The sequence below is a fragment of the Hemicordylus capensis genome, chromosome 3, assembly GCF_027244095.1.
Source record: "Hemicordylus capensis ecotype Gifberg chromosome 3, rHemCap1.1.pri, whole genome shotgun sequence".
In the NCBI taxonomy this organism is placed as follows: domain Eukaryota; kingdom Metazoa; phylum Chordata; class Lepidosauria; order Squamata; family Cordylidae; genus Hemicordylus; species Hemicordylus capensis.
The window spans coordinates 58,940,537-58,967,934 of NC_069659.1; the positions used below are offsets into that span (position 1 = coordinate 58,940,537).

Genomic DNA, 27,398 nt, shown 5'->3' on the forward strand with positions numbered 1-27,398 from the left:
AAAGCATACATAATAATACACATATAATATAATAATAATACTATATTCAAAGATCCAATATTGTCTCATCCTGATCAGCAGTTTCCAATTTACATAATCTGGTTTACCATCTGTTGTCTAACATTCTTAGCTGCCTCACAGAATTTAGCAGCTTTAATTGTTACTTCCTCCTTCTGATCTGAGAGCAGATAATTGATGTAGAATACATCTGTATGACCTGGGAAATCAGCCAGTAATGGGGAAATATAACGAGATTGTAAGTCCCTATAAAAGAGGCAGCGGAGTAGAATATGAAAAATAGACTCCTGTTCTCCAGAACCGCAACGGCATAATCTCTGCTCTTTTGGTATCCCTTTAAATTTACCTTCTAGTTCAACTGAAGGTAGCACATTAAATCTGGCCAGTGTAAACATCCTGCGATACTTAGTAATCGTAACCTTATCCAAGTAATTCGCAGGTTTAGTATTATACATTTGTAATCCCAGAAAAACTTCTTTGGAGATTAGAGATCGATCAATCTGCATTTCCATATCCTAGATCCACTGCTTTAGTATCAGTCTTGCACGGGAGAAACCCATTTCTAATAGAACATCCAGACTAAAGCCATATAAACTTATTTGAGGGGACACTCACCTACACAAACAGGTAGTGGGGTAGGAGGTGTGTACACATTCTCCAACATCAATTTTAGTCCAGGTTAAGAATTTGGGCTACCCAGCAGGGCAACTCCAGGATCGAGATCGATCCTGGTGTGCCACAAGACCAGGCATGGCAGGTCATTTGAATGGCCCCTGTCTGTCTGTCCTAACCAGAACCTACTCTTTCTTTTCACTGAATACTCACATACCTGGGGGAAAGGAAAGATTAATCCCTTTCCATTCTCACATCTGGCCCTTCCATCAGATGGAAAAGATACCAGCTTGCAAAGCTCTTAAAAGCTTCTTCTATCATGGCGCTTCAGGGCCATTAATGTCCCATTCAGAAACATCCTCTGGCTTCCTAGACTATTAGCCACCGATCAACCTAATAAAAGGCCCGGCCAGCTAACATGCATAACTACAAATGTGCCACAAAATGAAGCTTCCTTATACTAAGGTAAATGATTAGTCTTCTTTGACTGACCAAGACCTGATTTCTTTATGACCCTGCTATATAAGAGTGAACCTGTGACCTTTTGTATACAAAGTGTGTGCTCTGTCACTGAGCTAAGGACCCTCTCCATATTTGGAAACCCGGTGATACAGATGATATGGTTTTGCCATTTCCCAAGCCAGCATGGCCAGAAGTACACCATGGGTGTGGGAAGTAACCATATCAGGACTGTGTTCATTTCAAATTCTACTAGTGCAGCATGCTGAAATGGGATCAGCACAGTTTCTCCAGACCCAAGAGAGTAGGGATCTGCAAAACAATTTGGGTACAAAATGATTTGTACCCAGATCTGGCTGGTTTGGGTGATTTGCAGACAAAACAAATCACCCCTTTCCTCAATTGCCCAGATTTGAGTACAAAACAAATCACCTCAGATTCGGACCCAAAAATTTCACATTTGGACCTCCATTTTGTGGCCAAAGTGGGTTGGGTGGTAGTGTCCAATGGGTGAAAGCTACCAAACAAATTTCAAAGAAATTGGGCAAAGGGGTTATATTTAAAGAATTTTTTTAAATTGGCATGTATTTAAGCTTTTTTCCATAGGGAATAATGGGGATTTCAGCAGCCTTATAGCTCCCCGTGGGGGGCACCAGGGTGGTCCAGAGCAAGTTGTGTTGGGTGATAGTGCCCAATGAGTGCACAAAACATTCAGCACAAGACAAGGGCAGATTCTATATCGGGGTAGGCAACCTTGGCTCTCCAGCTGTTGTTGAACTCCAACTCACATTTACAGCTGAACAGCCAAGGTTGCCTTTCTCTGCTCTATAGAGCTCCTTCTCTCATTTTGCTGAATGCATCGAGATTGGTGGAACAGGACCAGTGAAAGGACAGGCGATGGGAATGAGGGCAGCTGTGATCACACTGCTCCACATGTTGAATATGTAGATAAAGAGCAAAAACAGGGCTATAGTAATCTGAAGAAAGATTTAGTTACAGCTGAAACTGCTCAGTGTGACCAGTATTTTATCCATTCTTTATATTTCTGGCTATATTTTATTAAATACTTTAAAAAAAACACTAATGTTTCCCCCCACTAAAAGATGTAGTAGCAGAAAGCTTCCTTCAATAACTCCTTGCCTTCTAAGATTAGTAATAATAGCACTAGGTTTAGCAATTGTATTACAAAGGGATGCTATTGCTCTTATAAGAGATATGACGTGTTACTATTTTGGGGTTGCTTTGCCCTTCGTACTGAATTGTACCTACTATTTCACTGCCCAACCTATGTTTATGAAAACTATTTTTGAGTAATTTTGTATTTTCAGATTTTACCTAACTTATTTTGTTCCGTTTAATGTAGTGCGGGCATGACTCAGAACTCTCTGGTGTTATTCTTTGCTAACTCTCGCTTGTCCAAATATATCAGTTCCAGCACAACCTTGTTGTTACTTATCAAGTGCCTCCCCACCAACTGCTTTCATGAGATTTTCCATTTGTTCCAAGTAAGAAGATAGGAAGAAAAGTGCTGAGAAATGATAGTCTGTGCTGGATAATGAGAACACACATAACCTTGGAGGCAAACTGTCAAGTTTCCCTTATTGCTAAAGGAACTTTAGTATACGTTAACAAATCCAGATATCGCCCCTGAGCAGGCCAACTTTTATGACAACCATTCCCAAATACAGCAATATAAAAGTTTTATTAGGCAGGATATAAGTGTCAAGCAATATACATTTAATACATTAGAACGAAATACAGCATATTACAAGCCACATTATAGGTTCATCTAAATCCAGTATTTTTAGCAATGAAATTTTCTGTTCACTGAATTGTACATTAAATGCATTAAACAGCTTATTACTACATTTATGCACAGATTTTGACTAGACAAGCAGAACACATTAGAAATAGCTGAACATATATTCTCTACCTTCCCCCACCAATTCAAGAAAGTAGTTCTCTATAGGAGACACTTCTCCAGTCTGGTGAGCTCTCAAGAAGGAAGAATAGGCAGTATAGCTTCTTAAGCCCTGGAAGCAAAACAGAAGAACTGTTCAAGAGCTGTGGCTGCTACTCAGCTTCCCTTGAAGCATATGCATTTTGCAAATGGCAGGGCATAATCACAATATTTTGTTCTTGTAAAATCATGATATTTCATCACTGCATCCCTCCTGAAATGATCCTTGGTAATCTCTGCATACAAGTTCGTCTGCATAAGCACCTGTACTTCTGACTCTCCCATCATTATAGCCGAGTTTTCTGGACACCCTGGGAAAGAAGAAGATAATCTTATACACAACACATGTTAGAGAATTAGCAGTAACTCCAGTGCCAACATTCAAATATGCACAGTCAAATGAGCTCTTCCACTTGGAGCCCAGAATCGATGCCCTAGAAATAAGATATTTTTTCCCTAATAGTCTCAACCCCACCGCCATCCGTAGTACATTGATGAATTAGTGAATAGCCAGAACATTTAAAAAATGAGATATTCTATTATGCATCACACAACAGAAGTCACACCACAAGCATATAAAAGCTAATAGGTTTAACAACTATTACAACACCACATTGTAACATTCTAATTTTCAAAGCCTGGCACAAATTCTAACTGGTGCCAGAGCAAAAGAATGCTATGCGTTTTGTGATTTTAGGTTCCTTGACATTCATTAACTGCACTGTTTCAGCTGTAATAGACAGAGCTGATTGTATCCAGAGCAGCATTACCCATTTTGATCCATCACCTAAATAATGTATAAAGCAGCCATGTTCAAACCAATAGTAGTGCTCATAATTCACTTTCTGTTGTAGGTAGGAGCATCTCCTCTATTTCCAGATTTCAACCTTGCCCTTCTGGGCACTGCCACTAAGACCAGGTCTCCAGATAAAAAAGCAGCATCACTACAGGGGGAAGTATACTTGGTCGTTTCTGGCAACATTCTCTCAGATTAAAGTATAATTTATGCAGAATGAGAATGTTGATCTATTCCAAGTAAATGTTTGTGCTCCAACACTACAAGAATTGTAGCTTGGTTGTTGTGTAAGAGAGGAAGCCATCATGATAGCAACTGCAAAAACATTTGAGGTTTAAAAAAAATCTGCAGATTTGATGTCAGCCAGTAATATCGATTATGAATGTCTCAATGAGAAAATTGGAAGGTTTTCTCATTGAGAAGGTTTAAAAAGCAAGAACTATGATTAGAAGGAAAGATTATATTATCGTGTTTACTGACTTTGAATTTAAGATAAACCCCTTAAAATATAAAGGTTAAATACAACTGAAAAAAGAGCACTCTGAATTTAAGACAACACCCTGCCAACCCCATCCGCATTTTTAACATCAATGAACTTGGAAAAATCTTAGTCTTGGATTCAGGTAGAGAATATAAAGTCAGTTATTTTCATACTAAAAAGGTGCTTCAAACACATTCTTCACCTTTTCTTCTACATCACAAAAAGAATTAAGGATCAGACTCAGATGCCTGTGATAACTTAACACAAAAGAGAATACAGTGACTGACATCCAGATTAATGCTGTGCTGGCACGGGGTGTGTGAGATTTTCAGCAATCTCCCCTCCCTCTGAAGTCTATTGTGCCTCTCAAGAATGTCCCTAAAGGCCACACAACCCTCAGGGACATATTTTAGGACACAGAGTGGGCTTCAGAGCTAAAGGGAAATTTATGAAAGCTGTCCTTCCCCCATAGTGTTAGTCTAACTATCAGCTGGTTAATTCAGAGAAATAGCAGACAACAGAATCGGAACCCTTATCTGGTTTAGCCCATTGACATGACATTGTGTAAGGTAGAATACTATGGACCGGGTCTCACGACACGAGTCATGATCAGTGAGACCCGGTTTCTTCCAGTGCGTGGGGAGGGAGCCCTGAGCGGCCAGATTGGCCACCCACATGATTGCCGGCTCTGTGACGGAGCCAGCAGGGGCTGGGGAGCTCGGGGCCCACGTGGCCCCTGAAAGCCCCAGTATGCCCTGCACGAGAGCGCAGGGCACACTGGGGAGACACCCGGAGCCGGAAGGTGGCTTTTCGCCTCCCCTCCGGGGGTCTACTCGCAAGTAGCCACGGCGCAGAGCCACGCCTACTCACGACCAGATAGCCCGGGTTTGTGGAGTGCTTGCTCCACAAACTCAGGCTAAGAGGAGGGATACTTGAGCGGGTTACCCACTTGAGAACCACCAGGCTCGCAGCCAAGCCTGGTGGTTCTCACGATCGGGGAAAAACTGGGCTAGGCTTTCCTAGCCCGATTTTCCCCGATCGTGAGAATAGCCCCTATGACATATTTTCATTATATTAATTTATTTGGAATGCAGTTGTCTAGACCAGGGTTTTTTTTAACCTTGGGCCCCCAAATGTTGTTAGACTACAACTCCCATCATCCACAAACATGGCTTTTGTGGCGGAGGATGATGGGAGTTGTAGTCTAACATCTGGGGGCCCAAGGTTAAGAAATCGTAATCTAGACCAGAGATTCTCAGTGTTGGGTCCCCAGATGTTATTGGACTTCCCCTCCCATAATGCCCAACCAAAGGCCACTGGGGCTGGGGATTATGGAAATTGAAGTCCAATAACATCTGGGGACTTGACATTGAGAATCCCTGACAGCCAGCTTCCCTCCACTGTCCACCCACCTACTACTACCACCCTTTCCTCCTCCCTGCTAAAAAACCACGGCAAGATTTATCAACAAGTTGTTGAATGAGTTGCATGTTTTTCTACCAAGAAAAATGGACTTGAGCCTCTCCCTATCCCAGTTGCTTCAAATAATTTTATTCAATCCTTTCCATCTTATTTTGTAGTCAACAAATATGTTATCTGTAGTAAACTTGGAAGGGATAACTTTAACCCTCTGTCTGCCATATTTCCATTTCGGAGTTCTAGAAAGACTTAAATAAGACATGGTAAATTCCCTACAGTCATTAGCTCACAGTGGTCCATCTCCAGTTACCACTGGTACATCTGGTGGTGACTCAGAGGCGGGCCTTCTCTGTTACTGCTCCTGGGCTATGGAATGCACTCCCTGCAGAAATCTGTAATTTGAGTTCATCATTGTCATTATTTAAAGAGAGCCTTTAAAACCTGTTTGCCTTGGTTTTCCAGGGTTTTTAACTGTTTGAATGTTTAATTGTTTTATTCTGTTTTTATAGTTTTGATTTTAATTGTTAACTGGTTTTAATTGTTTTTATTTTGTTGTAAACCACCCGGAGCCATTTTTGGAAGGGTGGTATATAAATTGAATGAATGAATGAATGAATACATAAATAAAAATATAAAATAAAAGCAAGGAGTCAGTCAAATAATGGCCTCAGCACAGCACAACAGAACACAGAGAAGATCTGCTACCTACCTAGTGGGTTTATACGAATGTAAAAGCAAGCCTTGGTGCATGACAGTTTTGTAGTTCTAGCACCTTGTCTTAGGAACCCTTTATTGAATCTCCGCCCCTGCCCCCACCAAACATACTCACAATCTTCAGCAGAGGAATGCAACATCAAAGGGCTACTGAGAAATATTAAGATGTCACGTACCCGTTTTGCGCCTTTCTGAGGGAGCCACAGCTTTGTAAAGATCTGGGAATGTTTTCACCTGCATGCCTGGATTCTGTGAGAAGGTTGAATATAGTAAAGTTTTCACAATGGAGGGAAGTAAGAAGTGGGGTCCCCCAGGGATCTGTACTGGGACTGGTTCTTTTTAATTTATTCATAAATGATCTAGAAGTAGGGGTAAGCAGCAAGGTGGCCAAATTTGCAGATGATACCAAACTCTTTCAGGTAGTGAAATCCAAAACTGATTGTGAGGAGCTCCAAAAGGATCTCTCCAAACTGGGTGAAGGGGGACAAAGTGGCAAATGCGGTTCAGTGTTGGTAAGTGTAAGGTGATGCACATTGGGATGAAAAACCCCAACTTCAAGTACATGCTGATGGGATCTGAGCTGTCAGTGACTGACCAGGAGAGGGATCTTGGGGTCATGGTGGACAGCTCATTTAAAGTGTCAACTCAATGTGCAGCAGCTGTGAAAAAGGCCAATTCCATGCTAGGGATCATTAGAAAGGGGATTGAAAATAAAACGGCTAATATTATAATGCCCTTATATAAAACTATGGTGCGACCACACTTGGAGTACTGTGTACAATTCTGGTTACCACATCTAAAAAAGGACATTGTAGAACTGGAAAAGGTGCAGAAGAGGGCAACCAAGATGATCAGGGGCCTAGAGCACCTTTCTTATGAGGCAAGACACCTGGGGCTTTTTAGTTTAGAAAAAAGATGACTGCGGGGAGACATGATAGAGGTCTATAAAATCATGCATGGTGTGGAGAAAGTGGACAGAGAGAAATTCTTCTCCCTCTCACATAACACTAGAACCAGGGGTCATCCCATGAAATTGATTCCCGGGAAATCTAGGACCAACAAACGGAAGTACTTTTTCACACAGCGCATAATCCACTTGTGGAATTCTCTGCCACAAGATGTGGTGACAGCCAACAACCTGGATGGCTTTAAGAAGGGTTTGGATAACTTCATGGAGGAGAGGTCTATCAATGGCAACTAGTCGGAGGCTATACGCTACCTCCAGCCTCAAAGGCAGGATGCCTCTGAGTACCAGTTGCAGGGGAGTAATAGCAGGAGAGAGGGCATGCCCTCAACTTCTGCCTGTGGCTTCCAGTGGCATCTGGTGGGCCACTGTGTGAAACAGGATGCTGGACTAGATGGGCTTTGGGCCTGATCCAGCAGGGCTTTTCTTGTGTTCTTAAACCCTTGCTAAGAGCATTGTATGCAAAGGATAAATAAATTGTAAGGATAAATGACATTAAAGACAGTGGTACATATGCTGGCAACCAGACTTGACTACTGTAATGTGCTCTATATGGGGCTGCTTTTGTAGGTAGCCCAGAAACTACAGTTGCAGAATGCGTCAGCCAGTCTGGTCTCTGGCACTGGTTACCAATATTTTCCAAGCAGTATACAAAGTGCTGGTTATTACCCTTAATGCTTGGGTTCAGGGTACTTAAGAGAGCACCTCACTGCCTCCTAGTAAGATAATCTGGGGAGCTCTGGTTACTGGCTCATTTGGTAGCAATGCGGGACAAGATCTTCTCCGTGGCTACCCCAGAGCATTAGAATACATTCACTGTCAAAATAAGAATTTTTCCATCTCTGATTCCTTTTTTAAAAGACACTCAAGATGCACCTGTTTTCTCAGGCTTTTAGTTAAAAATTAATTTTAAATTGTTTAATTTACTCTGTAAAATTTACTCTGTTTTTACAATTGATGTGTTTAAAATTATGTACACCACATAGGGATACATGTATCAGGTGGTATATAAATATAATAAATAAGTAACAAAAAAGCATGAAATACTTCACAGCGGGAAAACTACAGTATATAAAAGAAAATACAACATTTTGCATCTTAACAGGGTGAATCAATTAAAAATCAGATTTTTTATTGTTTAAAACTTGATACAGGGAACTCTTTAAAAAAACCAACAACAACTAGTATTTTAAAGTGAAGAGACAGACTCCCACACTCTCAATATTTCAAAAATGAGTCCATAACTTTTTACCTAATAAAGGATTAAAGCCAGCTTTTCTATGTAAGAGAAAAGATATTGGGGGAAAGGTATTATGGGGAAATATATCAGACTTTTAAGGTCAAGCACTATAAATATGACACTATAGACCATGTGTTATTGTAGCATACTGTGAATATTTGTCAACAAACAGCATGGACATTTAGGGTACAATCAAACCACACAAAGCTATTGTATGTATCAATGATGTCAGAGAGCGAGAGACAGGTTTACGGTTTCCCCCGCTTTGAAGTCAATGGAACTTAAATATGCCTGTCTAAACTGTGCTTGTTTCTATGGAGAAACCGTTTTGATGAGAAATTACCAGCCTGCTCTCCTGATATTGTAAACCTGTCTTAGAATAAGCAAGCTTGCTAGAGCAGCTTTTATGGCTGCTGAGAAGCACACACATACAGGAGAACCTCATTATTCACGGTTCCACATATCTACGGGCTGTCTCATTGACACCCGTTTTCAGTATCTGCAGATATGAAGGAGTTAAAACCTACATATCTGCGGCTCCTAAAGGGCCAGAAGTGACTGTGGTGGTCACATCTGCCCGCCATTTTGTCTCCAGGGAGCCATTTTGTGGCTCCTTTCCTTCAAAAAATGGACTTTTAAAAGCTATTTTCTGTAATTTTTCATGGCTTGGGGTGGCATTCCTGGCCACATACAGACCCCATGGAGTACGCTACAGTAAATTTTTTCAAGTAATTTTGCTGTTCCTCCCGTCTCCCTCCAATTCGGAACCTAACCACCTTTCTCCATAGCAATAATGACTCGTTACAGTAAGCAGGCGAGGAGCAGAACCCGCATGAGTAATGAGGTTCTCCTATATTCATTTTAAAGTCTAGTCATTGTACCATTTGTGGTATAAGATGATTTACTTAGAAATATGCATGACAAAAGGTTTTGAATAATGCTCCAAGGTCATATACAACCGCTGTTCAGCTGCAAAAATTATGTTTTAACTGTTATAGCAACCAATAAACATGCTTGCTTGGGAAATATTATTATTATTTTATTATTATTATTTTTACATTTTATATCCCACTCTTCCTCCAAGGAGCCCAGAGCGGTGCACTACATACTTGAGTTTCTCTTTCACAACAACTCTGTGAAGTAGGTTAGGCTGAGAGGGAAGTGACTGGCCCAGAGTCACCCAGCTAGTTCCATGGCTGAATGGGGATTTGAACTTGGGTCTCCCCGGTCCTAGTCCAGCACTCTAACCACTACACCACACTGGCTCTATATTAATATAGGGGAAGCTTGAATCAACAGCAAGAGAGAACGCATGCTCTTGCTTGTGGGCTTTCCAGAGGCATCTGGTGGGCCACTGTGTGAAACAGGATGCTGGACTAGATAGGCCTTGGACCTGATCCAGCAGGGCTGTTCTTCAATTATGTTGGCCTTCCCCCCGCTGTGCAGGTTAAAGCAAGCAACCCCGCATCTTAAGGAGACATACAATGTAAGAAACTAACAAACATAGACCCATATTCTCATCAGGTATTAGCAAAATGCCATGTAGAATGGGTAGTATTATAAAAAATGCAAAGAAAATTGCTTGACTTATCCTCTCTAAACAATAGCTATTCCACATAATTTATTTTACCATGTTTGAAACTTACCTTGCATGCAAGTGCTTGACCTAGCCAGAAAGCTGTGATTTGAAGGAACAAAAAATCCAGTATCCTGAAAATTAAAGTGATAGTTTTATAACCAAGATACTCAATGCCCAGGGATTGTTTAGATCTACGCCAACAAGCTTCTGTTCACTTTTCTCAGTTTACCTTGCTTTACATTTGCAATATAATGATGCAGGTCTTTTTGCAACAGATTGAGAGAAAAAATCATTAGGCAAGACTAAATACTACTTTATTTTGCTAAGCGGGCAACTAATTTCAGTTCAGTATGTAGCTACAGAACTATATTGGGCTGATGCTCCTTTTCAACTACTAGTAGCCAAATACTAGTTCCATTCTATACAGCAGTTCAGAGGCCATAATTCACAAGCTTTAGAAAAAGCACCAAGGGCTTACCAATTAGTAAGAATTACAGCCAGATCCTAAGCAGTTACCCTATATCTCAAATGTGTGTCTCCTGCCAGTCTTTCACTAGGCTTTTGCTTGAGTTGGGGGAATGAGTGCTGACCAAATTTCAAGGGTGAAGTAACAATAATACTGGACTGTTTGGTCTGGACAAAAGCAAATCAATGCTAGAGTACCCCTAGAGGAGCAACAGACTTGGAGGCAGGGCTTCTGAAAACAGGAATACACTTTATTATAGGCACAATGCCAAATGGAGGTATTTGGTAATGAAGGCCAAAACACAGACCAATTCTGTGGACAAATAGATAGGGATAAATAGGCAATTAAAGTGACTAATCACCACCATAGCGGAGGGGGAGAGCAATTACATAGGCAAGGAAGGGGGGGAGGGGAGACCTGGATATAGTATAGAAGAACACGGTTGGAGGTAAAAAGGCAGACTGTATACCCTTCCTCTTCTGCTGATCTCATGTGTGATGCCTTAGAGGTGTAAACGTGGAGAGGTGAAAGTACAGCACCAAGAACGGTAGCTCTGCATGAGCTCACAGAAATTGAGAACTGGGCAGTCAGGTGAGAGAATACTAGACTCACAGCAAGCTCGCTCCAGGAGATCTCAGCCCCCCATGGGGTTCTCTCTGGGCTTAGCCACATGGGAGTCCTGGCCCTCTCAGGAAGTCAACTCATAAGCACCCACCACTGAGGAGGCTCTCAGGGACTCAGGAATCTGAGGCTGCCAGGGCAGCATAGGTGCCCCCCAAAAGGGTTTCTGGATCCCACATTGCAGTGTTCTAGCAGGGTTCAAAAGTGATTTCAGCTCTGAAGGGAACAGACCATGGCTGGGAGAGTTCTAGCACAGTAGCATGTGCTGCTAAACTCCTACAGAAGCCGGCCCAGAGTGTGTTGTCCCTCAAAAGCAGCTTGATCAGCAAACCAGCCAGCATGTTTCAGTCCAATCTTCCTACTTTCTATGTCCAGGGTGGTCCTATTCCAATTATTAGCGGGGAGTAAAGTTTTCTTGTAGGTTTGGAAAGGCATGGGTCCCGGTGCTCATGCAGGAGATGGCTTAGAACAACAGGGTGCTATTGATTCCAATCTGCATGCTTAGAAGGGGTTCTGGCCATTGATCGCCTTAATAAGTATTCTGCATGTCAGACAGTTCTTGTAGCCTTCTCAAAAACATCATTTATTTTCTTGTGGGACCTCATGCCTCTCCAAAGATGCAGATTGCTTGGCATTCCATTTTCCAGGTGGCCTTCCCTGATCATGCTTGCTCTGGTGGCCATTTTAGCCCTTTGTAAGACTTAAGCCTTGGTAACAATAGGCAACACAGAAAGGACAGAAGGGAGAGGGTAGCAGGCTAGTGGCAGCATATTTATTTTGAAGCAAATCCTACTGGCTCCAGGTGAACTTATTTTCAAGCAAGGGGATACAGAACTGAAGCCTTGATAATTTATGAAAATTCACAAGATTCAAGATTTTTGTTATGGAAGGACCCCCCCTCCCCCGTCACCAAAAAAAAGATGTAGTGCATTATTATTATTACTATTAAAAGCCAACAGCTTACTTACCAGATTTTTTGAGGCCCAATTGTTTGTATTAGGAGTATGCAATGTGAAAGTAATGTCAGATTTCTGAAAATTAATGTTTTTCCAGTAAGGCGGTTTCTGACATATTCTATATGAAGAATTTTCGGATATATTTTTTAATCTTTTCATGGGTGAAAACTGAAGATCTTCATTGTAGAAATTGGCTGCTCTTTTAATTCTGGTAACTGCAGGAAGAGTTCTTATGGGAGAATTGACTAGGGCATTTACTGTTTCAGACATTTGTATTCCTTCATATCGTTTTAAGTTTGCAGCTCTCAGAAATGTAGGGATTTTTGGAAATCCTTCAGAACACAATTTCTGATAAATACTATCAAATGTGTTAGGATTCTTATAGGTCTTTGAAGGCAGTCTATTAAAAACAGACAGGTGTGATTCTGGCGACTTCCTTGGGCTTGTGCATATACTTGCAAATTTAGCTGGTTTCTGCAGTTTTGGGGAACACAATTCTTTGTACATTTTTTCAAATGCATCTTCATGTTTCTTCTGAGCTTTGATGGGACTCCTGTTAATGGGAAGTGATGGAAATGAATGACTTCGTTGTAGTGAAACAGCTGTACTGAACTTTTTAATTTCATGATTGTCCGGTAGCTTATTTAAGGTTTTCACTGGAGAAAACTTGATATTTTGCAAAGAAATACTTGTGCTACTATTCAAGGACAAGCTTAAACATGATGTAGGCTTGAATGTCATAGTGCTCATTCTCTCCGTTGAATCTTCTTCTGCTAGACAAAGTGTTTGTCCTGAATCTACTTTGTAATTTGCAGAAGAGTAGTCTTTGGAAGACTGACCTTTTTTAATACAGTCTGAAAATGAAGGGATGCAAGGTGGACCTTCGACTAGAAACGTTTCTTCTGTAGAAATATTACAAGGAAAAATAGTAGCCCCCACAGCATGTTGTCGTGGTCTCTGTGTGTATGAATGATATTCTGCAATGGCAGAACAGTTTGTTTCCATTCTGTTTGTATTATATGTGGAAGACATTACTCTGGTGACATTGTTCAGTGAACACTGTCTTTGGGGCTTGCCATAATCAAAAGTACTATTGCTTCCATTATTTGCCATGGGCAGTTTATTCCTCTTCCAAACATCTTTTGTAATGGTCAAACTAGGCTTCACTTTTAATGCTCTGAACTTCCTCACTCTTTCTGTAGCGCCATTAAGCTTTGTTTTTTTAGGATGCCAATACCCATATCTGTAGCGTTTGAGTAATGAGGAAGAGGCTTTGTAGGACACTTCACACATCAGCCTGCTGAGTTCTTTCACCATTCCTGGATACAAGTCTGCTATTGTTACATTATTCCAAGAACAATGCTCATTGGCAGATTCGTACATTTCCAAAAAGCTACTGTAGCCAGTTTCATTATTGTTCCAAAGGGATTGATTTCCCTCTACAGTTGTTGAAGCAGATAACACTGGAGAAGCAGAGTTGCACAACTGTGTAAATATAGATGAAGTAGCTCCATGTGTAGAATGTGCTTGCTTCCTCAGGACCACAGCATGGTGATCTAACAGACCAAATAAAGTATACATAGCAGTACATTGTATCTTTGAGTACAGTATTAAGATTACTACTAATACTTTTAGTGATGCTGCAAAAATATACAATGCAAAATGGAAAGGCTAGAGCACTATCACTCCAGTTGGTTTAAAAAATATGGAATACAGTACTGCATAGATGACTACGTTGACTTATTTCTGGAACAAGAATTTATTCAACACAAGTCTTCCCATTCATTTTAATGGTAGAGATCCGAACTGGCTCCACCAACGGAGAAACTCATATAAGGATGCCATGCACACAGTGGCACATGAATTTTTGCATGTTATTCTTCAAATGGTAGTTTGTGTTAATCATCAAGTAACGAAAAAAACCTACATAGAGTGATGTTTAAAGAATATTCTTATTTATTCTCAAACACAGTCTTAAAAAAATCATGTCTGAAAGAACATGACTTGGCCAAAACTGTTTAATGAACTTTGCACCCAAGTGGGTATCTGAATGTACATCTCATACAGCCAGATTCTGCCTATCCATTGCACCAAACTTAATGATAATTAAATTAGTTTCATTATTGTTCCATTATCAAATTTAATGATAATGAAATTACATATTGCTAAGAGGAATACAATACAAACTGATTTACCAGAGAGGACTGGAAGATACTACTTTCTGCGAGATAAAGCAGCATCCAGATAGTGTTATACATTTGTTATCTTGCTAATCCGTCCGGTTTATTGAGAAGTACAGACTTTTTACCACACGACTATAGGTATCATTTTCAAAGTGCTATGACTTTTTAAATTGCTTAAAATTCACACAGTCATGGCAATTTGAGTTAAAGAATTAATCAGGATCACTAAGGCTTGCTGAACTGATTGTGAGAACCTAGAATTTCCAAGCAATCCTGATCAAACTGCTGTGGTTAACCTGCATTTGACCAGGACTGATAACCAGAATGGTTCGATCAGGGAGCACATTTATACTTTTAGACTGACCTTATTTGCCAGCCTTTTTGTGTTATCAGTGGAACTATTTACTCCCTTTTTTCAGTAAAACATGTACGATTTGTTGCGATGCTCACCAGATATAGAGTCACCCACCAACTCTTGGGAAGGAGACCTTTGGTGAACATTATTTGCTTCTGTTCTTGTAACCTAAGCCAAAAACCAAAGCAGTTAGTAAACAGAGCTTAAAGATTTATAGAGACACATTGGACTTCACTGACAAAGCAATTAAAATATTGAGATAAGTTTCAAATTGGATGCTTGCCAGATCTTGCACAAATGTCACATACTTGCCAACATGTCCCTATTTTCCCATTCAGATATGATGTCAAGTACTATGTCAAGCTTGAAATGTTAGACAGATGCACTTCTAAATCCCATTTGAATGAATGGGACTGAGCCATACATAAGTGGCATTGGAGCCACTTATGAGAGCCATCTATAGATTAGCTATTCCAATTGGTAATTTGATATTTAGTAATTTCGAATAGGCACAAGAGCTCCAGTGCATGAAATATTATTTATAAGGCCAATAGAGAATCTGTGCAGTCATTGGAAATGGATGTGTGGATAATATACTTCCTTTTTGGAGGGGGGGCAGGGAGGTAATATGCAGGCCTGTATATACTGATCAAACGTACATAAAATCTAGACTACTACAAGTAGCTATAAGTGGAAAGTATATTAACACGATACGTTCAACAGTTGTGTTACCGTAAGCAACTTTGGCAAGGAGCTGGTACAGTCCTCCAACAGCACATCCATTTCAACATTGAATTTATTCTTGTCAGGTGTTCCAGAATAGTGCACAAGAGGAATATTCTCCTTTAAGAAAAAGTAACAGTGAAAACATTTGGTTGTTTAATGTAAACACATTTATCTGCAAAGATACTGAAGAATATTTATATATTGTTACAAGCCTTAGTAAAACATCTCTTTAACAACATGCATATAGTCTAATCATACCTGTTGGCTTTCAATAACCTTACCTTGAACAGAAGAACAAACTGTACAGACTTCAATTATTTAGACCTCTAAATACTAGTGAATGCTTTTGGAATATCAGCTGTGAGACAACTCCTTTGTGCTTGGCATACTGAACTTAGTAAGGAAAGTCAATTAATATAAGAGTTCTATTTTGGAACTTAGTAAGAGTTATACTCTTCACATGAATCTTTGATCAAGTACTTATACTGGGGGAAAACAGGATCCTATTTGCTATCGATACCAGTGCTTCTGGGTTACATCCCTTCTCTTTTATACTGGATAAAACCTGCACCAAGAAGTATAATTACAGGTATAAGGAATGGCTTTTCGAAACCTCACACTGATTTATCAACAAGGCTGTAAATATTCTGCACATCCAAACAGCCACACACAATACATGGAGCGAACTCCATACCCTGGTGCAAAATTTGATGGGGGTGGGGGTGGGGAATAGCAGCTTTTAAGTAATTACATGAGACCCTGTGAATATAACAAGATTATAATTATGTACACAGTAAGGTTGTTTACACAACCACCCCATGTGGGTAGGGTTGGTCATGTAGAGTACTGGGATTGATCCTGATTCTGGCACTCTGCACTGGGATAGCCCAAGTTTTGTACCTGGGCTAACAGTGAGGTAGAGTGACTCCTACCACACTGCCTGGTCACAGAGCCAGGAATGCCTGGCAGTGGTGAAATCCTCCAATGCACAATGGTCCTGGCACGGTGCATTGTGGGATGCCAGGGGACTTCTTCCTCAGGCTCCTGGCTCAGCTGCTCACCACAGTGCCACTCATGTGGGCATACAAGAGGTAGAGGGACGAGGAGTGTCAGGATCATGTGTGGGGAGGCAGGTAGGAGCCTGCCTCTCTGCCAGCCCTCTCCAGCCCAGGGTAAGTGGGTTGTGTGAACAGCCTTAGTGTTGGCTGAATGATCAGAATGTTTTTGGCAGAGCTCTCTGAAGTCAGTGGTGCTTCTGTTCTATATTATTCAGAATCTTGAATTCTCTCTTCTCTTATTTCTTCTCTCTCTCCCTCCTTAGTCCAGGTCTCTTCTACTTTTTAGTTTTTAATACTCTCCAAAATTTTCCAGGTTTCCAAAGCATTGTAATCAAAATTCCCATATAAGCTGAAGTGTTACCTTGATATGTGTATTTTCCAAACGTCTTTTAATGGATGCCAAATCTGTTTTGTTTTTGTGACCTATAATTCAGAGTTAACATACCTTTAGTTGGCATAGCTACCATCAATAGACATATTTCAGATAAGATTGTTAAAGCAACACGACCCAATCCTATATTTTGAGGAAATAATTCTCTATGAAGCCTATTGGCAGTACTTTATGTAATGTTTTTTAAAAAAACAAAACCAGAGTGATCTCCTTCAAATTGCTGGCATAAAGTGCATTTTGGTAACATAATACCAAATGTTTTTGTGGTTTGTGGACCACATGTGGCTTCAGAACATTGGACTCTTAACTAGTGGTGTGCTTGGTTTTGGTCCGGCCCCATTGGAAGGACCGCCGGACTTGTCCGGAGGTCCGGCGGGGGGGGGGGGGGACACTGTGACTTTAAGCGGGGGGGGGGGGGTGGTAGCTCGGCCCTGCGAGCGCTCGTCTCTTTTCAGCCTAATACAAACAACGACCGGGGCAGGGGCGGCAGGGGGAACTCTGCCGCCCCAAGAAGATTTTTCAACGGACGAGCGCCGGAGGGGGAAGAGCGGCGGGGTGGGTGGGTTAAGTACTAACCACCCCCCGCTTAAAGTCACAGTCCCCCCCGCCGGACCAGGGGGGACTCCGGAACATGCACACCCCTACTCTTAACTCGTGACAAGCAACTGTTTAACCAGATGGGAAATGATGGTACTGTATTAAAAAGTACTTTGGTCCTTCTTTCTGATCTCACAAGTAGAAAGGAGAGTACCAGAGACATGAGAGGGGCGCTGAACACAAAACATACAGAAGAGCTGCCAGATTTCAAGTTTTAAAATGATGCTACACGGCAATCATGTTTGTTCTCCGTAACTGTTGTCACCCAATAAAGGCCAATCACATTCCGCTGAGCTGAAAAATTCTGCAACAATCATCTTGCTAGTTAAAAGAAACTGCTTTATATGCTATTAATGTATGGCTATATTAGGATTTCAGCTTTAATTGTAAGCTTCTTGTGTACCTCTTATGTCTCTTCTTTGCATCCACTTCCCCTGCCCAAGAATGACTCTCAGATGTCTACAGCTAGTGCAAGATTCTTTTTGTTTCCCACTGAATAAGCAAGTTATAGCAGCACCTTTTCACCCCCTTCAGAAATTACAGATGAAAATGCCATTAATAAGTGGTAACAGTAGATCAGTGATCTTCACTACACTTACACTTATCTATGGGGGTTCTGTTTTGGCCTACAACTGCAGATAATGAGAGCTTGGATAATGAGCCTTGAGTCAATGGGAATTGTGTGTTTAAGGTTAAAAAGGGCTTAAAGGTTTAAAGAGGCAGAAATAAGTCAAATAAAGCACTGCATCATTCTCTCCATGATTCCAGCTATCCCCCCCACCCTAATTCCTTTGATTTTCCACAAAAAACCACAGTTCTTTTTTTTTTTAAAAAGATTCACAAAATGGCTCTGTTCTGTAAAATGATAGCCAGAAATGACACTGGAAGTCGTTTTCAGCCACCCAGGAGCCACAGATAGGCAAATTTTGCCTATTTTTAGAACAATGGATAACAAGGTCGGGTTTACATTGCTCAACCACAGATATGCACAACCATGGGTGCTGAGACTGTGGATAACAAGGGCCACCTGTATTTTTCAAACTGAAGCCACACAGGCAAAAGAACTTCAATGTGAGATCCATTTCCCAATGTGCTGACCTCCGCACAGTGCTGCACTTTTCTCAGTGCTGGGAGGGTCCTTTAAGAGAGAAGGAACCCTCTCTTAAGTAAGCTCTGGGAAGAGCTACACTTCCCAAGATGGTGCAGGGGCTCAGAATGTCTTATTTCCCTTAGAGAAGCCCCCTGGCATTGGACAAAGCTCAGCATTGTGTGGTGAGAATGGTCATCTCCACATGGAGGTAGGGGGATTGTGCAGAGTATGCAGCTTCAGCTAAACTTTCACAAAGGGCCAAACAGTTAGTCAGGTGGCCACATTTAGGGTTTATGGGGGCTGCCACTGGCCCCCAAGCCTTACCGTGAAGAACACTGTAGTAGATGGTATCGCTTGTTCAGCAGTTGAAAGTGTGTGTGCAGGTGTTTTTTAAAATAGAATCAATAGGAATAGACAAATGCCTGCCCAAGGTTATTATCTAATTAAACATTTTTATGTATATAAATTTGTTTCTACTAGTGGTACACATCCAACCATTACTTTAATATTGAAATGAATACAATTCATTCTGCGTGTGGGTGGGCAGGGGGAAATAGACAACCATTGAAAATGCTGCATGAAACAAACATTCATCAGAAAGTTATCTGCAGAGATAGAAAATTCTAGTGGATTTTGGAAAGAACAAATGGGGGAAACAGAGATAGTAATGTTAGTGCTAAACCATGTAAAAAAAAAAGTCAGCTTTTGCAAGTCACTCATAGCCAGGACTGCTTAGATCAGCCCTACATTTTTGGAGCTACATGGCTTCTTCGACTAGGCTTGTCTTACCAAAATCAAGTAGATTCTCTCCATGTGAATTCGTGAACTGTTCTTCCTCAGATGACTTTGAAGAATTCAAAAAAACCAAAAAAATTAGGATTAGCTAGTCTGACATCGAAAATAAAGTTTAAAAATTAGAGCTAAACAGAACAGAGTAGAAGTTAGACATAATGGGGGAAATAGGGTTTCAGATTTTGAAAATGGCATTTTTAATACTGTGCTAGTATCTGTCTATAGACTTCTGTCCACCTATGGCAATCAATGGTTCAACTTTGTATGATACGTGTGAACTCGAACTAATTTAAGGGTTGAAAGGGGAAAGCTGTAGCTACAACTATGTATTTCATAGAGGTCATGCAGAACAGAACAGTTTGAAGTTTTTAGGTTTCAAGCAAGCAAGCACAAAATTATGTTACTTAATAGTAAGGCTCCTTTGCTAATACTTATGCAGGGAAAGTTATTCTTGCCTTACCACAGCAGAAACAGAAGAAGCTGCTTCGTACTGAATCAGACCATGGTTCCATCTGGCTCAGTATGCTGATTGGCAGTAGCTCTCCAGAGTTTGGGCAGGGGTCTTTCCCAGCCTGCCTAGAGATGCCAGGGATTGAATCTGGGACCTTCTATTCAGAAAGCATGTGCTCAGATACTGAGCTATAGCCCTTCTCCTTCCACAGTGAACATGATTACCAAAAGAAGAAGAAGATGCCCAGCTCGACTTGCAAGAATTGGAATGAATGTGGGTGTTAATGACCAGGAATGTGACCCAAAGAGCCCAGTCTCACTATTGTCTCTTAAAAGACTAAGTATTTCTTGAAACAGAAGATAAGCAAAATCTTTATAATGATACTTGGCATTCACATAGCATTTCTTCTGAACATTCTAGAAAAAAGCTTAGTTTGATTTTGTCAAATCTTAATTTGCTCTTATATTTTAGAAAAGATTGAAAATAGCCCCAGACTTGACTCATGTTCATTCCTTCTGTTTAAATTGCTTGCATTGTATAAAGCTACACAATTGTAGCTTTATTGCAAGCTCAGCACTCAGTCCATCTAGGTTGAATTTTGCATGAATCTGTTAATGCTTGTTACTTTTAATTAATCAGATCCTTTTACAGTATCCACATATTATGTAATAGCTTCTCTAGAAAAAAATGTTAAATATATGCAACCAATTAGAATGTATAAATTAGTGTCAAATTCTTTAATTACAAGTTTAAGTACTGAAACACAGGTTGTGCTATACGAATGCCAAGTATCATTATAACATTTGCTTGCAAAACAACATTTGTTCAGGATGGCAGAATTTTATCTGATTACTTGGTACTAGGCTTGTGCCCGAAACGTTTCGGCGGCCATTGAAAAGGCCGCCGAAACGTTTCGGGTGTCGGGGCAGATTCGGTAATTCGGCGCCGGCGGGGGTAGGGCTTTAAGGGCGGGGGAGAGTGTACTCACCCCCCCGCCGCGTTTCCCCCGCCGGCGCGCTCCGAATTTGAAGCCCCTCGGGGCGGCAGCGTTCCTCCTTGCCGCCCCGTTTGCCCCCTCGGCCGGAAGTGGCCGGAAGTTCTGAGCGCGCGTGGCTCGGAACTTCCGGCCACTTCCGGCCGAGGGGGCAAACGGGGCGGCAAGGAGGAACGCTGCCGCCCCGAGGGGCTTCAAATTCGGAGAGCGCCGGCGGGGGAAACGCAGCGGGGGGGTGAGTACACTCTCCCCCGCCCTTAAAGCCCTACCCCCGCCGGCGCCGATAAATATCGTGCACATCCCTACTTGGTACTTATACTAGAGAACCCACCAAAAAGTTGTAAAAGTTATACCACAAAAAGACAAGAACATTTTGCAAGCAATTGGTTCTTTTCAAGTAAAAATATGTATTTAAGAAGGGCCTCAATTCTGTATTCTCCACCATCAGCAACACCATGCTGGGACGTGGGTTGTTGAGGGGAGCACCGTCACAAGGAAACTGCATGGGGTGGCAGGTAAGGACCTGCTGTACTCCCCTTTAAAGGTCCCACTGACTACTCCCTCCCACCTCCGGTGCCGTAGAACCAGTTCAGTGTGTGCACATCCCTAGAAAAAAGAAATCCACTGATCATGCAAATATACTTTTTTAAAAAAATGCAGAGGTACACATGTGACTGCTTTAATAGAGAAATCACATGTGTGTGTTTAAAAAGCAATCTGCAAGCAAAAAAAACGATGCCAGAAATTGCTCAATGCCCTATCAAATGGTGGTTAGGGGTGTGCAATTCGGGTTTTGGGTGATTCGGTTCGGGACCCTAACCCAATCACCCCCATTCTGTTCTGTGCCCGAATCTGGGCTACCCGAATCACCCCTGATTCGGTTCGGATTAAATCCGAATCGATTCGGGTAAGAAAAACGGGTCCCAGGGGCAAAATAGTGGGGTGGGGTGGTAGTGCCCAATGGTTGGAGGCTACCACCCAAATTTCAGGGGAATTGGGCAAAGGGCTGATTTGGGGGGAATTTTTGAAGTTTTAGTGTCTTTGGGGCAGTTCGGGGGCTACCACCCCACCCCACTCTTTTTGCCCAGATCCCACGCTATGCCCCCGAACTGCCCCAAAGACACTAAAACTTCAAAAATTGCCCCCAAATCAGCCCTTTGCCCAATTCCCCTGAAATTTGGGTGGTAGCATCCATCCATTAGGCACTACCACCCCACCCCACTATTTTGCCCCTGGGACCCGAAATTCGAGCTGACGTCACATCAGACCTTTTTGCATTCAAATCAATGGAGGCAAAAAGGCGGGAAATTCAAAGAGACGTCATCCTGAATCACCCGAATTTTTCGGGCACGAATCAGGGGTGATTCAGCTCGGCCCTGAAAAATATCGGGAGACATCAGGGGTGATTCGGTTCAGACCCGAATCACCCGAAATTGCTCGTTTCGGGCACAGATTGATCTGTGCCCAAAATTTTTTGCACATCCCTAATGGTGGTAGAGTCAGTGTGGGTAAAGAGAGAGAGGAATCATCAAATACCTAGTTTGGAAAACATACTTTTTTAGTATGACGAAATGGTTCATGTGTAGAAACAGGGTCTTATACGACTGAGAAAAAATGAAGTGTTTACTCCTGACTTGCTGGCATCACAGCTCCTTCACTTCCAGGATGAGGAAAGAGGATTCATTTTACCCGACACTTAAATTATACAGCTTCATACCTGATAATCCTCATAGTCTTCATCTTCAGCATCAGAAATCTGCTCTCCTTTTATGTCTTAATTAAGTAAACAAAAACAAATTTCCATTTACTTTATCAGGCTGGAAATAATCATGCCCTGGCAGATTGAGGCCAGTTCACACATGCAGATCGGCCATATTTTCGCCATGTGAGACTTTCATTTGTACAGGATCACCTGGAACATCTCCTTATAAATTAGGATGAACATTAAAGAGTTGTCCACGCAACTCATGGAAAGATAATCCTATGACTGCCAAGGAATTAAGTTTGTATGACCGTTCCTAAAAAGATTGCAAGAAAGACCCATATGAACAAAATATGTTCATATGAACAAAATATGTTCATATGCATCTATATAAATAATTTCAAAGCCAGATGCAAAGCACAGCAGTGGAACTTTCTCTGCAATGTTACTTGACCAGGTATTCTTAAGTTTCTGCACAAATATTTTCAGAAATCTTTTCTTTTCCCAGACAAAAGAGCTAGAGCCTTTGAAGATGTAGATTTAAAATTAAACTCATTAAATAAGTGGGGGGATCTGCAAAAATTCTTAGGAGGTTTGTGGGTAAAGGAACAGATTGGGATTCCATTTTGGAGTCAAGGGGAACTGAAACAGATATTTGGGAGAGATGGGGAGTTAGATTTGGGGAGGCTGGAATAGGATCATGGGCTTCATAGGGGAGCTTCTCTCTGCTTTAGAAATGCCTTATCCAATGAGCTTACTTTAGTTTCCTCCTGTACTATATTTTCTACTGTAGCAGTAATTAGAGTGTGTTTTACAGAGTAATATGTAATTAAAATGAACCCACTTAAGAGTATGCTGATAAAAAATTGTAGGCAGTTATTGTAGTACTTGAAAGTAGTATGTCAGGAGATAAGAGATTCATCTGCTTTAGGACCAAAGGATATTACTCTTAAGTCCTACTTATCTGAACTATATTTTAAAGCAAGTGATTTTCCCATTACAGTTTTCAGCTTCTACACATCTTTTTAAAAAATAAAACAGAATGTCTTTAGAAGGGAACAGTATCTCATTCTTTAGAATTGGCCTTTTCTGTAGCTATTAAAAGGGCAGTTCAAGTAAGACCTTTCCATTACTTAAATATAAACTGCTAAAGGATCCAAGACTTACCTGCATTTTTCTGACATTGCACAGTATCCTGTAATTTTAAAGGAAAATGAAAATCACAGTTATTTAGTTAACTATTTCTTCTATAAAGCAGATCAAAAGAGGCCTTGAGTTCATTTGTCTCCCCACTCCCCAAAGAACCAATTGCATTCTTTCTGCATATTAATCAGGAAACCTACAGGACACTGGGATATGCACAAAACCAGAAATTCAGACCAGCTCGAAGTAGAACTGGTTTGCACATCTCTATAGGACACTGAACAGTGTATTAGCTTTAGCTTATTGCCTGTATATTCAGGGAAGGGAAGGAGGAGGGCTTACAAACACTTATCAAGTTTGCAGAACATTTTGATATACATTTATTCAAAAGCAGGGTTAAGTCATTACACGTTAGGTTCAGTTCCCAAACTGCTATATTTTGGGGTTCACGTTCATTAGTATTTGTAACTCTCCAGTTCAAACACTGGCTGACATCCTGACTAATAGAACACTAGTGCAACAGGAGAAGCACCACTGCTTCTCAAGAGTTCCAAACTAATGCTGCACCAATGCTTGTGCCGTGTGTGTGTCTCAACTTCCCTTTCCCACAGAAGTTATACAAGTATTCAACGTTCAAAAATTGTTTTTTAAATTGTCACTATAAGTTATAAAATAGCCTTGGCTGACATATGCAGAACATAAAAACACACTCTTACAAGTTATACATTTTTGAATACCTGATCAGAGTTCTTTGTTATTTCAGTAATTGACTCTTCTCCCCAAGATTTTGGCCCTAGGTGCGATAGAACCAACATTACAAGAAGGCTACATGCTTAAGAAATAGAATTTTCATTGCAGTTGATTTTAATGGAGTCAGACAGGCAATGTGCAAGACTGCAGCCTAAGATACATCTTTGTAACAAACATCTGTATACACAAAGTAAGAACCACAGTTGTAAATGAAAACCTGAGAAGGAAGTAGGAATATTCCCCTTGGAATAGGAATGAGGAAAGAGGTACCACTCTGATATTGTCTAATTTCCTCCATCCCATTCTCCTTATACCACTTCCAGATTTTTGGGAAAAGAGCAAGGAACTACCCCTCCTAAACTTTCCTTCAGGAGGGGTAGTACGTCTGCAACCCATGGAGTCTTGTTGATGGTGACCAAGCCATCCAGTTTCAGGAATGATTGACAGGTTTTGACCCAGTGCAATGTTGTCCTGAAATGAATGGTAACTATTCATGTGTATGGAAAAAAGTAAGGAGACATCATTGGGACAGGGGTTAAAGAACCTAGGCATCAACTAGGCTTTCTCCAAATGCAACCTGCTTACTTTCCCCCCCCAAATAATGGGCCACTGAGAACCAAGCTAGCCCATTCTGGACAGCCTCACTCAGGTTCTTTCTTAACAACTACAACTATTTATATACTGCTTTTCAACAAAAGTTTCCAAAGCGGTTTACATGGAGAAATAATAAATAAATAAGTAAGATAAATAAGATTAATAAGATTAACTAGAGATGATGGAATGTTGGGAACTGGGTTTTATTAGAGAGCCACAAAAGCAGCTCAAAAATCAAGATTTATTGCATTCAATGTAAAAAGCATATAAGTTCTATTCCTTATAGTTTTGAGAGGATCTGATCTATCACTATGAGGAATGGAAGATCTCTTAGGTGAGGGGTACAAGCAAAAAAACAGACCAAATAATTTGAAGGCAATCTATTTTATTTAAATTTCCATTGCACTATAGAATTCCGCGCGTCACCAGTTATCCCATACGTTTAAATCAAGCTGCCTTGTATGTAAATATTTCACCAGAAGTTCCGTAAGAAACAGCATAGCATTAGCATCTATACCATTTTCAAGATAATAGTATACATATAAGAATCAGGATATTATCTCCAGGAAGACTGCCTTGTATCATTTCTTCCCAAATTATTGTGTATTTTACTTCCTTTCCATTGTTTGCCTCAACTTCTGCCCAAAAGAACAGGTTCCTCTACACATATTCTCATGTCAAATTCCGTAATGCAAATTCCGAGAATAGTTCAAGTAACTCTACAGTATTTCCAGCATAACTGACTGCTGAACCCTGGCCACTTCACAGATGCAGCATGTTAGAAAAGAAGGAAAAGTAAGATTACACAAATTGTTGTGTTACAATGGGACTAACTCAATAAACTGTAAGATTAGCATTCAGTCCATAATGGATATGATATCAGAGTGAGAAAATTCTATTTATAGATACAATGCCTTCACCTTTCAAAGCCTCTGTACTGAATGAATTTCAAGTAAAAAACAAGTTAGTAAGAGGAATCTTACCATCCGGTGTATCGTAAGTCAGCGATTTGATAGAGACAATCGTATCACCATCAAAGGGAAAGTTGTACTAGGTTAAAAGAGAGAGACCAATTTATAAGTAAGTCCATTGCTTGAAATTTAAAGAAAAGAAAAGCTTTCCAGGTGCAAGCTGTAAAATAGTACTATACCCAAGACAATAATTCCAGTCAAACGGTATTTCAGATAGATATCAAACCATGAGCCCTGTTCGGCCTTATAGAATCTATATCTATAATCTATAATTCTCTAAGGCATATGTGTGGCTAATCCCGTGAGTGGCAGCTCTCGCGAGAATTCACGAGCAGAAGCACCTGATTGGGTAGTAGAGATTCCATATGCAGATAGGGAGGAGTCTGTGAGAGCAGAAGCACCCTGGTGATTGTGCAGTGGGGATTCCATATGCAGATAGGGAGGAGGAGGCTGTGATGGTTAAGGTCAGTTGGAATGCAACTGTTACTGCTCGAAAGATGTTCTTGATTGTTGAGGAGAGGAATCTATCTATCTATATAGGATAGTGGGCAGGGGTCTGCAAAGAAAGGGGTCGTGAGGGAGGAAAGAGCCCTTTCACGAGAAGGAGGCTGCCACTGTGTGAATTAGATGAGGAAACAAGATGAACAAGATGTGTTAACCCAGGAAGGGAGAGAGAGAGAGAAGGGAGGGGGAAGAGAGAAAGAAGGAAGGGCGAGGGACAGGCCCGAGCCTGTCAGCGGCCTGAGGGGATGAGCAGCCATGGCGGTGGTGGCAGCAAGGAAGGGCCTGGCCAACCACTGCTACTCCTGCGGAGAGGAGCAGGGCTCAGGTGAGGAGATCTCTGGGGATAGGGAACTGCAGCTTGGCCAATAGGTGCCAGTAACGTTGCAGCCGCAACCAAGAGGGGTCAGGGGGATGGAAGCAACGGGATGGAGGAGGAGGAGCAGGAGTGCAGCTCAGGTGAGGGTGGAGAGATCTCTGAGGTAAGGGGGGCTGTGGTGGGGGTGAGGGGAGCAATCAAGTACTAGCACACAAATGCTCTGCGTGGGTTAAGCTTGTCTAGGAATAATGTACTAGTGCAGGGATTCTCAACATAAGAAGCTACCATATACTGAGTCAGACCATTTGTCTATCTAGCTCAGTATTGTCTTCACAGACTGGTAGCAGCTTCTCCAAGGTTGCAGGCAGGAATCTCTCAGCCCTATCTTGGAGATGCTGCCAGGGAGGGGACTTGAAACCTTCTGCTCTTCCCAGAAGGCCTCCATCCCCTGAGGGAATATCTTACAGTGCTCACACTTCTAGTCTCCCATTCATAT

The 27,398-nt window shown here is 41.3% G+C and overlaps 1 protein-coding gene across 2 annotated transcripts in view; it reads right to left on the reverse strand.

Annotated features, from left to right (window-relative positions):
* Positions 1-2,772: 2,772 nt before the first annotated feature.
* The window catches only part of HJURP (Holliday junction recognition protein), a 29,369-nt gene continuing 4,743 nt past the window's right edge, over positions 2,773-27,398 (reverse strand). The window contains exons 2-13 of one of the 2 annotated variants that reach the window (XM_053312401.1): positions 26,095-26,161; positions 24,505-24,560; positions 23,792-23,819; positions 22,640-22,695; positions 19,475-19,529; positions 16,969-17,030; positions 15,556-15,666; positions 14,919-14,991; positions 12,298-13,841; positions 10,310-10,373; positions 6,636-6,708; positions 2,773-3,360 (exon numbers count right to left, since the gene is read on the reverse strand). In XM_053312401.1, the coding sequence (XP_053168376.1) occupies positions 3,237-3,360; positions 6,636-6,708; positions 10,310-10,373; positions 12,298-13,841; positions 14,919-14,991; positions 15,556-15,666; positions 16,969-17,030; positions 19,475-19,529; positions 22,640-22,695; positions 23,792-23,819; positions 24,505-24,560; positions 26,095-26,161 (2,313 nt within the window). In that variant the 3' untranslated portion in view covers positions 2,773-3,236. The remainder of the gene's footprint in view (positions 3,361-6,635; positions 6,709-10,309; positions 10,374-12,297; positions 13,842-14,918; positions 14,992-15,555; positions 15,667-16,968; positions 17,031-19,474; positions 19,530-22,639; positions 22,696-23,791; positions 23,820-24,504; positions 24,561-26,094; positions 26,162-27,398) is intronic. The other variant, XM_053312402.1, reaches the window with a different exon arrangement.